The 13,530-nt window shown below is 43.1% G+C and overlaps 1 protein-coding gene across 4 annotated transcripts in view; it reads right to left on the reverse strand.

The window, feature by feature from the left end:
- The window catches only part of Sort1 (sortilin 1), a 74,126-nt gene that overhangs the window by 41,570 nt on the left and 19,026 nt on the right, over positions 1 to 13,530 (reverse strand). For all 4 annotated transcript variants that reach the window (XM_051177724.1, XM_051177723.1, XM_051177726.1 and 1 more), the window contains exons 2-3: positions 7,854 to 7,913; positions 5,693 to 5,766 (exon numbers count right to left, since the gene is read on the reverse strand). In XM_051177724.1, the coding sequence (XP_051033681.1) occupies positions 5,693 to 5,766; positions 7,854 to 7,913 (134 nt within the window). The remainder of the gene's footprint in view (positions 1 to 5,692; positions 5,767 to 7,853; positions 7,914 to 13,530) is intronic.

A 13,530-nucleotide genomic window follows, 5' to 3' on the forward strand; every position in this document is an offset into this window, starting at 1 on the left:
CAAAATCAATATTCCTGGTGCTTTTGTGGCTATTTATAAACACTTATAAGAAAAAACAAAACAAAATACACAAAAAACCCCACCCTGGTCATTTGTTTCTAGCTAAAGTTAAACAAATGATGTTTGGATTAAGATTAGAGCTCAGAGGTAGAGTGCTTGCCTAGATGTGTAAGCCCCACCCTGAACAACAATAACAAAATGCCAACAAGATAAGGCCCTGCCTTGTGTTGCTCACTTCCACACTATAAACAAGGATCCTTTGTAGTGCCAGGGTGTTACATTTTTGTACTTTTTGCTGACAATTTGCTGTTGCTCTAGTTGTGTCTGGTGCAGGCAACATGTGTGTTAAGTAAACTTCATTTGAGATAGAGTTATAGTACTGTTGGCCATAAATTCAAATTTAATGAAGCGACAACACATCTTAAATTAGATATTTTTAAATAGAAACATAATTAAGCAAGGTGATATATTGATTGCAGTTCCTGTAGGAACAATGACTCAGCATATGCTGGGTCAGCTTTGTTTTTGTTTGGTTTTGCCTTTTTTTTCCCTTTGAGGTGGGGTCTCACTACCAAGCACTGGCTGACCTCACCCTTGCTATGTAGATCAGGTTTGGCTCAAACCCACAGAAATCTGGTGATTGCTACTACACTCAGATGATTCAGCATCTGTGACAATTTTATGAAACATAACTGTCACAACTAACCTGAACCAATTACATTAAGATTTTTCCATTAAAATGACAGGAGAATGCAGCTTATTAAAATGTGCCAAAGAAATCATGGACCTGAAAAAGAAGCCAGGTAAAAATAGCAGAATCTGAATTCATACTAAACCTAATTCCCATATTCTAACCTGTTTTCTGACTGATTTGACTTTATGTTTTTATTTTTAAATGTTTTACAGAAATCATAAAAATATGGTTGCAAAAATGGAGTAAGACACAGAAAATAAAACCATAGATAAAAGGAATTTGAGTATCTGGGACCTTTATTTTGCTTCAGTTGAAAACTCTTAATTATATAAAAATGAAATTGTGTTAAAAGCAATATGTCGTTATATATTTCAATGAACTTTCCATACATACATGTTGATATGTGTACATATATATACATATACATGTTTGTTGCTTGTGACAGTGCCTGCTATGTAGCCCAGGTTGGCAATGAACACATGATCCTTCTGTCTTTTACCATCTACTGTGGTGGAAGCTAAACTGAGCCTGTCATCCAATGGCTGGTACAGGAAACAGCGTCCTTGTCACCCACCACCTCTGGCCATTACAGTCTTTCCACCCCTCTTCCACAATGATCCCTGCACAGTGTGGGGAGGAGGCAGGACACAGATGCTCCATTTAGGGCCGAGCTCTCCACAACCTCTTATTCTTTGCACTTTGACCACTTGTAGGTCCCTGTATTAATTGCCATTTACTGCAAAAGGAAGCATTTCTGATGAAGTCTGGGAGATGCTCTAATGTATGGGTTTAGTAGTCATTAGGAATTGGTTTAACTCTATGTCCATTTAGACGAGAAATAGTAGTAAGTTCTCCCCTAGGGCCTACAACCTATCTTGCTGCAAGTTCTGGGCTCCAATAACAGTGCAGGTGGGTGTGGGTTCCATCTTTAGGAGTGGGCCTCAAATCCAACTAGAAATTGTTGGTAACGCCTATGACATTACTGTGACTACTGCACCAGTGGTCATATCTTACAAGGCTGGTCATTACTGTGGTGTGCAGGGTTCACCACTGAATAACCCTGATAAGTACTTTTCTCCTCTGGCAGAATGCATAGCACTTTCCAGCACTGTAAAAGCTACCTAGTAGAGATGAAGCTTCCAGGTCAAGACCAGCCTGATCTCGACATACTCGGGTATGTGGTACCCTTAGCAATGGACTCTTGCTATAAATTTTTGGAGGGTAACCAAGAGAAATGACAATATGCTATCATTTTAGGTGGCCTATATATTTTTAGGAAGCCTCTGTGGCAGTAGTTCCCACATGACTTTTCCAAAAGGTTTTTTGTGTTAGTTTTCCTTTCTCGTATTTCCTCTTCCACCTCCCCTCATATATGCACACCCCATTTAATCCTCCCTGCCCCAACTTTCCCTTTTATATCACTGTGTTCTATCTCCCTCCCTTTAAAGCCACCCCCACCCCCAGGCCCTTACTAATTTCCTGACTTCTGTGGATATTTCCAATGAAACAAACCTACCTGAAGATTCAAAGCTAACAGTCACACATGAGAGAAAACATGCAACATTTGCTTTTCTGGGTCTGGGTTGTCTCAGAATAATTGTTTTCATCTCTATCCATTTACCTTCATGTTTAATAGTTTTATTGTTCCTAGCAGATGAATGCTATTCCATTATGTAAATGTACCACACTTTTATACATCTACTGACAGATGTATAGGCTGTTTCCCCCTCCTATCTGCCTATTGTAACCAGAGCAGCAATGGATGTGAAGGAGAATACCAGTTGCTCATAAGACCTCACAGTAGTAGTGACGACACACACAAGACCTGCAAAAGTTCAAACCAGAGAAGACCTAGCATAGAGGGCGGTGGTGGTGGTGCAGCCCCACCCCTAGCCGAGGAGCCATTGGTAACTGAGTGTGCTGAAAGGGAGGAAGCTAATTTTCTTTAAGGGTAAGCCAAATATGTTCCAGTTGGACTAGATTTTTTTTTTTAATGAGAACACAAAGTTGGGTGGGTATGAAATGGAATCATGGATCTGGAAGGAGAAGGGGTAAGGGAGTGAATATGATTAAAATACAATGTATGGAATTCTCAAGGATTGGAGAGATGATCCCGTGCTCTTATAACTTATGATCTGCCTATTCCTTCAAGAATTCCTTCTCCGGTATCCTTTCTTTAACACTATGGAGGCAGCAGAGGCAACTTCCTTGTGTTTCAGTGAGCCTTTATGTCTAACTATCCCGCAGGAGGCACACATTTACCTGTCCTTTAATTTGCATACCAAATGAGGAAGGAGGCACACGGTTACCTGTAATTTGCATACCAAACAACACTTTCCTGAGCGATCGATAATCTGAGTAAACGGTCCCTCCCTTTTCCATTTCTGAAGCAACAGGTGCCCTTTGACTGGTGTGCTCAACAAGAGTCATTTCAGGCCAGGCCAGGCCAGCCCAGTGGGAGAGGCAACAGGGTGTATTTACTATTTCCTCCTAAACTCTGGGAGGGAGAGCAGGCAGAATCGGATTTCACTTCACGGCAAGGAGAGAAAATGAATATTCAGAGTGACTGGTAAAGACCTTGGCAGCAATACTGACAGTGCCCAGGAGGAACCGAGTCTTGGTAACATGACACCGGATCAAACAAGCAGGACTGCTCTCCAGTAAGGGGTGTGTTAGCAAAGACGGGTTTCTTGGGACAATCAGGTGAAAGGCTCGAGTCAGCCTGTGGTGTGCATTTAAACAGTGACTGTGGCCCTGCAGGCAGATTACTGAAAAAGGAAAAGGACCGGTTTTGGTGCTGGATCCCACGAGCTCCCATTCCAGCCACATGGTTCACCAACAGAGCAGTAAACAAAACAAACACGAACAAAACAATTCCTCAAGGCATAAAAGAAAAACTGGCTGAAGCATTATGTATGGAAGATAACCCAGCATAGAAGGGGAGGAGTTGGATAAAAAGCCTTCAAAATCCAAGGCCATCGATAATCGAGAAGAGGTTTCCATTTGCTACTAAAGAATGACCTGGAAATGAACACTGCTGTAACACAAATAGGGAGGTGAAGCACAGAATGTCAATTTCAGTGGAAAAACTGGCTACATTCTAACTAGCTATCCAGCAGAGTAATGATTAAATAAGTTATCAGTCTGACAAAGGATGAGGGTGGCTAGAATAGGAGACCTATGGGCAGGTAGTAATAGGAATGGGCAGAGCTCGTGAAGTCGGAGTTTAGCAGAACTGGCTTGCTGACAGGGGCTTCTGCATTAACAGAAGTGGAGAAACTGGGGGGGGGGGCGGGGAGCAGACACTTGCTTTTTACTGAGCATCATGGAAGACTTTCACTCCATCTACCAGGGCAGCAGTGCCACCGGTGGTCACTAGACCAAGCTCTCTCCTTCCATGCCAAGCATTACAGAGTCCTCACAGCGACTCAGAGGTAAGCACTGCCATCCTCCTTTAACAGATACCAGAAGGGTCTTGAGGAGGTCATGTGACTTGTTCAAGTTTATTCTATTTCAATGACATTGTGAAGATTCAACCCCCCGGCCGCTTGCCAACTAAAACTTGGCAGCCTTTTGCTTTTTCTATGTTGCTTCCCAAGACAATACAGCAACACGATAGTTACAGCCCTGAAGGGGAAAATCGAGGTAATAAACTGTAAATAGATTATGATGGCATCACTACTACAATGAAAGATAAGCTGAGGAGGAAAAGCTGTACTGTGGGAGACTTCATTGTAGCAATTCTTGAATGCTAGAGATGGCCACTAAAATCAATGCACAAAGATTTAAATACACCTTTTCCTCCCCAACAACTATCTGCAGTTATTTAGCTACTGTCCTAATTGTAGAAACAAAGACACCTGCTGTGGGCCTTTTTAACACCCACACTCTATAGGATGCAGACAATCTATAAGCAGCAAACAAACAAAAATTCTCAGTATAAAAACTTCACAGAAGTCAAGGCATGCATGCATGCATGCATCCATCCATCCATCCATCCATCCATCCATCCATCCATCCAAAGTGCCTGCTTACTACCTGTTAGTAACTTGGCCAGAGGCTAGCATCTCCAGTTAATGCAGTGCCCAACATTCATGGAGCTTTTGGCATTTTCAATATGTGACTCCTTCTTGGCCTACAGGAGTATTTGCTTACTTTAAGCCAACAATGCCATGCGGAATAGAAAGCTCCGGGCCCCTGGGCAGAAGTCAAAGCTCTTCACCAGTAGCTCCCTGCACCTGGGCCAAGACCAGCTGTGGAACAATTCAGTGAAGAAAGCTTAGAGCCTAGCAGGGCTCCCAGGGGCCTTCAGCTTTGCAGGTGTTTCTTCCAATGGCTGCTGGGACTTTGTGAATCATTTAGGCTCCTCAGGAGGAGGTGGGATAGATACACACGATAAAGATGATAACTTTGGAACATTAACTACTCTGGATTCTGTTGAGGAAAAGGACCTATTATTTAAGCTACAGAAGACATACGGATGCCACAGACATGGTTTCCACCCTTGTTTAATGTGAACTGTAGTAATGAGGAAGACTGAGGTAGGGTGATGTAAGCAGTGCTTTCTTATGCAGAAATGATCGCCTACCATCTTATATAGAAACAACATGTTTAGACCTCAAAACATTAGATAAAGACTTGCTTGGAAGAGATACATAAAAAAAATCTATTCATAACACACAGATGCAGAAACTCCACAATGCCTTGCTGATAGTAAGCGTCCATGAGATTAAGACAGATACACAAGCCTGTACACTCTCCCTTTAACTTGCATTTTTCCACTCCTCTGTCAGGTCAACCCCATTTCCTTCTAACTAAGTTCTTTTCATTTTCTTTAGGTTGCTAAATTGTCATCCAAAAATGGGCTGAGCATCCCAGTCTGCTGGAATGTTAAGATCCAAGTTAACTGTTGAGCAACTACTGTGACCAGAAAAGATGGGACCTCCGACCTCGGTGCCCTACTTGGTCAATGTCCCTAAGATGTGTTATCCATCTCACCTTCGATATAACTTGGACTGTCCAAAACTCACAATCACCAGGGGCACTTGGAAAGTAGTCAGGACGAGAATAACCTGGAGAGGGACAAAGGCATTCTATCAGTAAGAATGAAAGACACAGCAGCCACATGCTGAGAGATGACAAAGCTAAGCTGCACTTCAAAGACTGGTGTTCAAAGACTGGCAATAGCTTCACTTTCTAGAAGCATGTAATGCAACACATCCGAAAACCAGGAAGGACCAAGGGACAGGGCTTGTAAGGTCCCCATCAAATCCCATTGCATACAACTGAAGCAGATGAGTCAGGGATACTCAAATACATATAGTAAGGGAAGGATTTATCTAATTTGTATCTAAATACTCATAAACTACTCTCTCTTTTCTGCCCTCAGAGGTTAGCACACCGTGGGTGATCTCCATAGGCCCCTGTGTCTTTTCCTCCAGGTTGCTAGTTTGCCATGGAATTCATTTTGTATGTAGTTATTTTTCTATGCAAAAATAATTCTAGATAAATTAATGCAGGCATCCAGAGAGTCTCAAGAATCCATTTAATAGGAAATCTTAGCAAGGCACAGTGGTACACACACCTGTAATCCCAGCACTAGGGGGTGGAAACAGCAGGATCAGAAGTTCAAGGCCAACTTAAGCCACGTTGTAAAATTAAGGCTAGCAGGGCTACATGGGACTGTGCCTCAACAAAATAAAAACAACAAAAAACCCCGAAACTCAAAAAACTTAACAGTTACCAACTTTCTTAGCTAAATGAATAAATCATAGAAATTAGGACATAAGTCAAAATTGGGGAAAACAGACACAGAAATTCTACTGGAAGCTTAAAGGGTAATTATAAGAAACAACTTGCTTTATGTGTCTGTCCATGATCATGTATGTGTACACATGTACTGTGTGGAGACAACAGGTCAACATGGGTGTCCTCTTCAGTTGCTCCCCATGTTATTTTGTGGGACCGGTTTTCTCACTGAACCTGGCACTGCCCAGCTAGACAACATGACCTGGCCAGCAAGTTCTTGGGGTCCTCTTGCCTCTGCCTCTCGGTTGGTAGGATTATAGGTGCATGCTACCATATCCAGCTGTTTGTTTTCAGTGTTTATGTTAAATTATGTGTGCATGAGATGTCCTCAAAGACCAGAGGCATTGGACCTCCTGGAGCTGGAGTCCCAGGGGGCTGTGAGCCTGCTGGCGTGGGTGCTAGGGGCAGGGAACAGGTCTTCATCAAGAGCACTGTGTGCTCCTAACTGCTGAGCCATCTCTCCAACCCACGTGCAGCTCTGTCCATGTGTGCTGGGTATCCAAACGTGGGTCCTCAGGCTTGCACAGCAGCACTTTGCTCACTGAGCATCTCTTCAGCCATGACAACTTGCCTTCCGGAACCAGAGCTGCACTTCCAGCTGTACATTTTATTTATTTATTTTTAAGATACGGTCACCTATGTAGCCCAGGCTTACCTTGAACTCAAGATCTCCTGCCTCAGCCTTCCAAGTGCTGGGTCACAGGCAGGGACACCAACACTATACTTATTTATTTATTTTTAAACAGGGACAACAGGCAGAGTTGGCATGGACCCATAGATACCACAGTCTTTCAATACAACTATGGGAAAGGACAGAGGAAAAACATAGACTGGAGGGAAAATACCAAGATGCACAGTGCCTTCCTTTCTGCTTCTAAATAGAGGTTTCCTGAAAGGATCCCTTCTCAGTCAACAGCACTCCCAGCTTCCTCTTCTTGTTCATCTTGCCGGTAAGGGGCCCGACAAAAGATGTCTGTTTCTCTGCTATGCACCTTGAGCATCTCCTTAACCCTGACAACTTGCTTTCCAAAACCAGAGCTGTGCTTCCATAGTTTTCTGATATTGTCGTCGTGTGCCACCCACTAATGTCGTCATTAATTAATTAACTAATTAATTGATACCTACCCCCCCCACTGCCCTTATCAAGCAAGATAACAGTAGTCTTAAGACTGCTTTCAACTGGTTCCCAGATCTAAAGCAAAGCCAAACCAACGGTAATTTCCTGAAGGTATGCCTGAAAACAGACATTTTCTGTAACTAAGGTTGACAATGTGTTCAGAAAACACTTAGTGTACACCTGCCCCAAACGACTTTATCTTGGTAGACTAAAAGAGTTTAGAATACTACTTACCCCAGTGCTGTCTCCAACCCAGGACAAAGACACTGAGCCACTGAGATCATCAAAGACATGCTAGTAGAGAAAAGGAAACGAAATTCATTCAGAAATGTCATCCACTCCCTTTAGCCCTTGTTTTCCTCAAATAATCAGACCTTTATTAATTTTTTACATTTGTTATTTTGAGAATGCCATTCATTAGTACTGTATTTATATAATTTCCATTTCATACTCTCCCCTCTCTAACTCCTCCTGTTTCCCCTACTCCCTCTCAACTTTACAACCTCCTCTCTCTCCCTCTACCTCTCGCTCTGTGTGTGTCCTGCTGAATCCATTTAGTGTTGTGCCCAACCCCAACTGACACATCTACAACACAGTCTCTACACTTAAGACTTAGGGCACATCACAGGAAAAGTTGCTACGAGATAGCATCTTCTATATATGACAAGGAGTTGTACCATCTTAACAATTATATCCACCTAAACAGACCTCCATAGTGACAACACCGATTAAAATCTCAATGTGGATGTGAGAAGTTGCAGAAGGCCCCATCACTAGAGGAGGAGCTACAGGCAAATGGTGGCTGCTAAATCAGGCAGAATCAGTCTTCCCCCAGGGATGAGCTCTCTGATAGGCTATCCAATCCTTTATTACTCTTAAACATAATTAAGTTCGTAATTACAAGGGGACACAGAGTCCCAGAATAAAATTTGGGAGAGACAGACAGGATTTAGCTACGTCATCCAAACTGCATGTGACTTAGAAACTTCAGATCTCTCATACAAAGTAAGCCACGTGGATGAGTTATCTTCATGCACCAGATGGGGAGATGGGGAAGTCTAATTGCTTCTGCAACAGAACTAAATATAAAGACACAGCAAAGTATTTTTAGGGTGCATTAAAACAGGAGATCAGAACCCACACTGACAGACATAATTATAACCCAATAAGCAAAACTGAAGTTTGGCTGAGCAGTCTTCCCAGTGCAACTGAATAGTTAGGGTCAGAGTCCTTCTGCTTCCAAACTGAGCTGCTAAAATGGCAGGAGGCAGAAGCAAAAAGCAAACGGCTTTCTTTTGTCTGTTAACAATAACAGAAATTAATACTAACCCTTACAAAAGCTGTGGTGGGGATTGGGAGACAAAACAGTGAAAGATAGTGTATTATATCTAAACTACAGAAACCATGTAAAACGATAGCAGCAGCCATCCATCTATGTGGGTTATCGCTTACCCAAATATTTCCATCTTCTATTTATACATAATATATGTTCATCACAGAAACAATATGAGGAAGTACAATAAAGGATATAAAGCCATTCATAATACACCACAGAGATAGTCTAGGTTAATGTTTAATCTTCAAGCCTTTATCACTTACTAAACTAATAAAATAATTCCACAAAGGCACTGTTACATTTGAAAAGACTGATAAGCATACAGAAATTACATGATGTGAGTGTGTGTGTGTGTGTGCACACAACAAAAATGAAGGTCTTTCCTTGTCTCCTGACACACGCCACTAGCCTAGGCTTCACTTCATAGTAATTCGGTATGTGTTTCTACAAAGGTTGACAACTGTGCCTTTTCCTTAGAAAGATGCATTCAATTCCACCTATGCACCCTTTGCATTTACATGTCCAGCCTTCCCAAATGTGAGCCCACTTCCAGCAGAGGGGGAATTTTATATTTCTTGGTGTTCTCTGTTCACACTCAATAAGCATTTGTTGAAAATGATTATAACATATCCTTCCCAAACCACAACCCCCATCTGAAAATAGAGCATGCCTATAAACGGTCTGATGCCAGCTACTTGGTCACTCCAGCCACCAATCCCAACACAAAGAAGCGAGCGAGGAGAGAAAGAACTCTGAACACAAACCGCTTTGCTTATCTCCTAATGTTCTCTGTGGTCCCGGCTGGGCTTCTGAGTGTCTGTGTTATTTCCCCTCTGGACGCAAAGCGCCTTTGAGGTCAAAAGACCCTGCAGAACATGCTCCATAAATAGTGCTAGTGCCACGCACAGGGCTTGCACAGTAAATGCTGGTTAACTCTCGGATACTCAGGCTGAGCTAGGAGCCACTGAGGGACAGAAGGGCTATTCATGCACAACTTGCCAAACATCTGGGGGAAAGCAGGGCTGCTAGAGACTCCTGGAACCAGAAACTTACAGACTGACACGCCAGTGCAAGACCATGTGTTCTCTTGGGAGACAAGATAGTGCTGAAATTACTGCAATGAGTAAAGAGAAACTGGGCTAGCCAGGGCTACCACTTGTATCGGTCAGGGAGAGTCTGGCGGCAACAACTAATTAGAATAAATGAAAACTCACATCAACCCTGAACTGGGCTTCTTGGTTGTCCTTGCCAGACCACAGTATTGTTAGTTTGAGACAATAAGGACCAGCACTTTGCACTTTTTATACAATACTCTGCACACAGGACTCAGTCCGGGAACACATGTTACCCACATCTTCTTACTGCTCAATCTAGGAACAGCGTTGGATGCCCCTGGCAACCTCAGCTTCATCTAAACAACTAGAACAGTAATTGACCTAGCTTATTTTAAGAGCTCCCCTGATGATACAGGCCAGACTTATTAACTGTAATTGTGGTTTTCTATTACCCTTGACCTTCTGTCCCACCCCTTCCCATTAACCATTTAACATTTGCTTTTGAAAATGTACAAGCTCATCAAAACACTCATCTACCTACATACAATGTGACTCATCTGTCATATTCCATATTCTAACATACTTATTACATTCTGAAATTAGAAGAGAAATGACCAGGCCACAAACGGGGGTAAAAAAGTTCACGTGGAAAGGGGGCAGATCCGGGAGGTTGCAGGCTCTGGTGGCTTTTGTCAACAAAACACAGATTGGAAATGCCTGGGAAGAGGGTCCCTTGTCAGAGAGCTCCTAGATCAGATGGGCCAGCGGGCAGGTCTGTGGGGGCATCTTCTTGACTGCTTGTTGATGGAGGAGGGCTTAACTCACTGGAGGGTTACTCGCTGGAGCAGGCATCCCCTGGGTTGTATTAGAAAGGTCAATGACTGGTGTGTTTCAGTGCCTGTCTTTAAGCTCCTGCCTCAGCTTCCTGCGTGGTTCTCTCCACCATGGGCTGTAAGCTGTAAAATAATAAACCCTCTTCTCAAATTGCTTCTTTTGGTTGTGGTGTTTATTACAACATCAGAAAAGCAAACTAGGCCAGGCACCAAAAGTACAGGTTCAATCCCACACCTTCACAGGGAAGAAACAAGGTCATAAAGAGTGGACAACCTGGTCCTGGAGAGGGAACAATTCCCTGCTGTTAGCAGAGGATCACAGATTTTAATCTCATAAGTTATCGCGCATGGTGTGTGTGTGCGCGCGTGTGTGTATGTGTGTGTGTGTGTGCGCACGCGCGCGCGCGCACATGCATGTATGGAGTCTGGAGTTTGACATTAGGAGTCTTTCTCAACCACTCTCCACCTTATTCCTCTCACTGCCTTGTCTGTCCCTTCACTGGGTCTCCAGCTCAATTGGTGCAGAGACGGAATCGCAACATTTTAACAGCAGGCATACACAGCATAGTGTGTGGGAAGTGATAAACAGAGTCTATTTTTCTTTTTTCTAACATGGTTTCTGGTTTCCACACACTACCAGTTTCACTTCACCAATTTGGGAGCGCTCTGGGGTCAGCAGGCGTTCCCTTTCTAACACAGTGACCTGGAAATTCTGGGGAGTAAGCTGTGGCCTTTATGGGACCCTCTGATTATCTCCTTTTGTGGATCCTTATTCTTCACCTGATGTGCGGTAGCTAGCAAACTTGTTCACACAGTCTGTTTCTTCGGGAGGGTGAAGTACCTGTCCCCCTCTGGACAGCAGCAGAAAGCGCTCTCTGGGAGCAGGGATCGTATATCCCACCTTCACAATCAGTGTGGGGAAATTAAATAGCCCTGGCTTTAGTTTTCCCTTCTTCTCCTTTTTAGGACTTCTTAAAAGGCTCTTAAAGAAAATGGATTGGCCTGGTATGGTGGTACATGCCCTTAATCCCAGGACAACAAAGGCCGATGTAGGCAGGTCTCTATAAATTCAAGATCTTGGTTGACAAATTGAGTTCCAGACCAGCCAAAGCTACACAGTGAGACCCTTTAATCAGGAGGCAGAGGCAGGCAGATCTCTGTGAGTTCAAGGCAGCCTAGTCTACACAGTGAGTTCCAGGACAGACAGACCTACACAGAGAAACCCTGTCTTGAAAGACAACAACAACAACAACAACAACAACAACAACAAAGCCATGTTATTGTGGGGAAACCAAAGGCCAGAGTTCACAGGGTAGAAGATTAGAGAGTGGAGAAATGCACAGCAAGAGAAATCGGGAGGGGCTGTGGTGGTTGACTACGTCCCCAGAGAGCTGTTCTGGAAGGTAATAAGAACTGGGAGAGGCCCTGTGATGACATTAATAGCTCCCCAAGAACAGGAAGAGCATGCTCACTGTTTCATCATGAGCTGATGCCCTCTGTACACCATGATGCAGCCAGAAGCAATCACCAGATGCCCTTATGTTTCCCAGTATCCACAACTGTGAGGGGAATACACATTTATTCTTTATGAATTATCTAGGTTGTGGTGTTGAGTTATAACAACAGAAAACTGACAGGCGCTAGTCAGCCAGCCAGCCAAGTCTCGGATGAAGACCAACCAGTACACATATGTGTGAGGTTAATACCTGGGAGCAGGGAGTCGGCTGTGAAGCCTAGAGAGGACAGTATCTGGGCCCCCATAAACAACAAATCTTGTTCCCCCAAACCACAGAGAAACACTTCACATGGCAAGGAGATTGAACACTTAGAAAACTACTGTAGCATGTAGAGACAACTGTGTCCCAGAATAATGTTCAAGAATATTTACAGGACAGCATGGTATCTCAGTAGGTAAAGGCTCTTACCATCAGGCACGAGGACCAAGGTCAATTCCTAGGACCCACATGCTAAAAGGGGAGAATGTACTCCCACAAGTGGTCCTCTGATTTCTCCTCATGTATATGTTAAATATAAAAATTTTAATTAAAAAGAATATAATACAAAATGCCTAAGTCTCATCAAGATAAAATTCACAGTGACTCCAACTTGAGGGGGATTTGATTCTGTGGCCTCTGTGGCCACCTACATGCATATACACACACACATACACACAGAGAGAGAGAGAGTTAAAAATTATAAAAATAAATCTTTAAAAAGGCCAATTAAAAATGCAGGCATATAAAGAACAAGAAAACAGAATCAGTAGTAATGGGGGAAAAAAAATCAAAATTATCCAGAAATACAAGTAACAGAATTAGTATACACGACACCAAAACAGTTGTAACTGTATCCCAGATGCTTAAGAATCAGAGGGCAGGTTGACTGTGTTAAATAAAGACACACAAATGTATTTTAAAAAGACCCCAAATCTGTCAGCCGTGGTGGCACAGGCCTGTGAGTCCAGCACTTGGGAGATGGAGGCAGTAGGCTCTCAACTTTGAGGTCACTGTACTACATAGAGAGCCAATGTCTAACCAAAGCAAAGAGGAGAAAAGTAAGAGAGACGAGAACAGAAAAGGAAAATGCCCAGGCCGGGTTTGTAGAAATAAGAATTACCAGGTTTACAAGGAAAAAATAAACAGGGATAGGATCAAAAGGAGGTTAGACATTGCAGGCAAGGCTAGAGA

This window comes from Phodopus roborovskii, unplaced genomic scaffold (assembly GCF_943737965.1).
Source record: "Phodopus roborovskii unplaced genomic scaffold, PHOROB, whole genome shotgun sequence".
NCBI classification, from domain to species: Eukaryota; Metazoa; Chordata; class Mammalia; order Rodentia; family Cricetidae; genus Phodopus; species Phodopus roborovskii.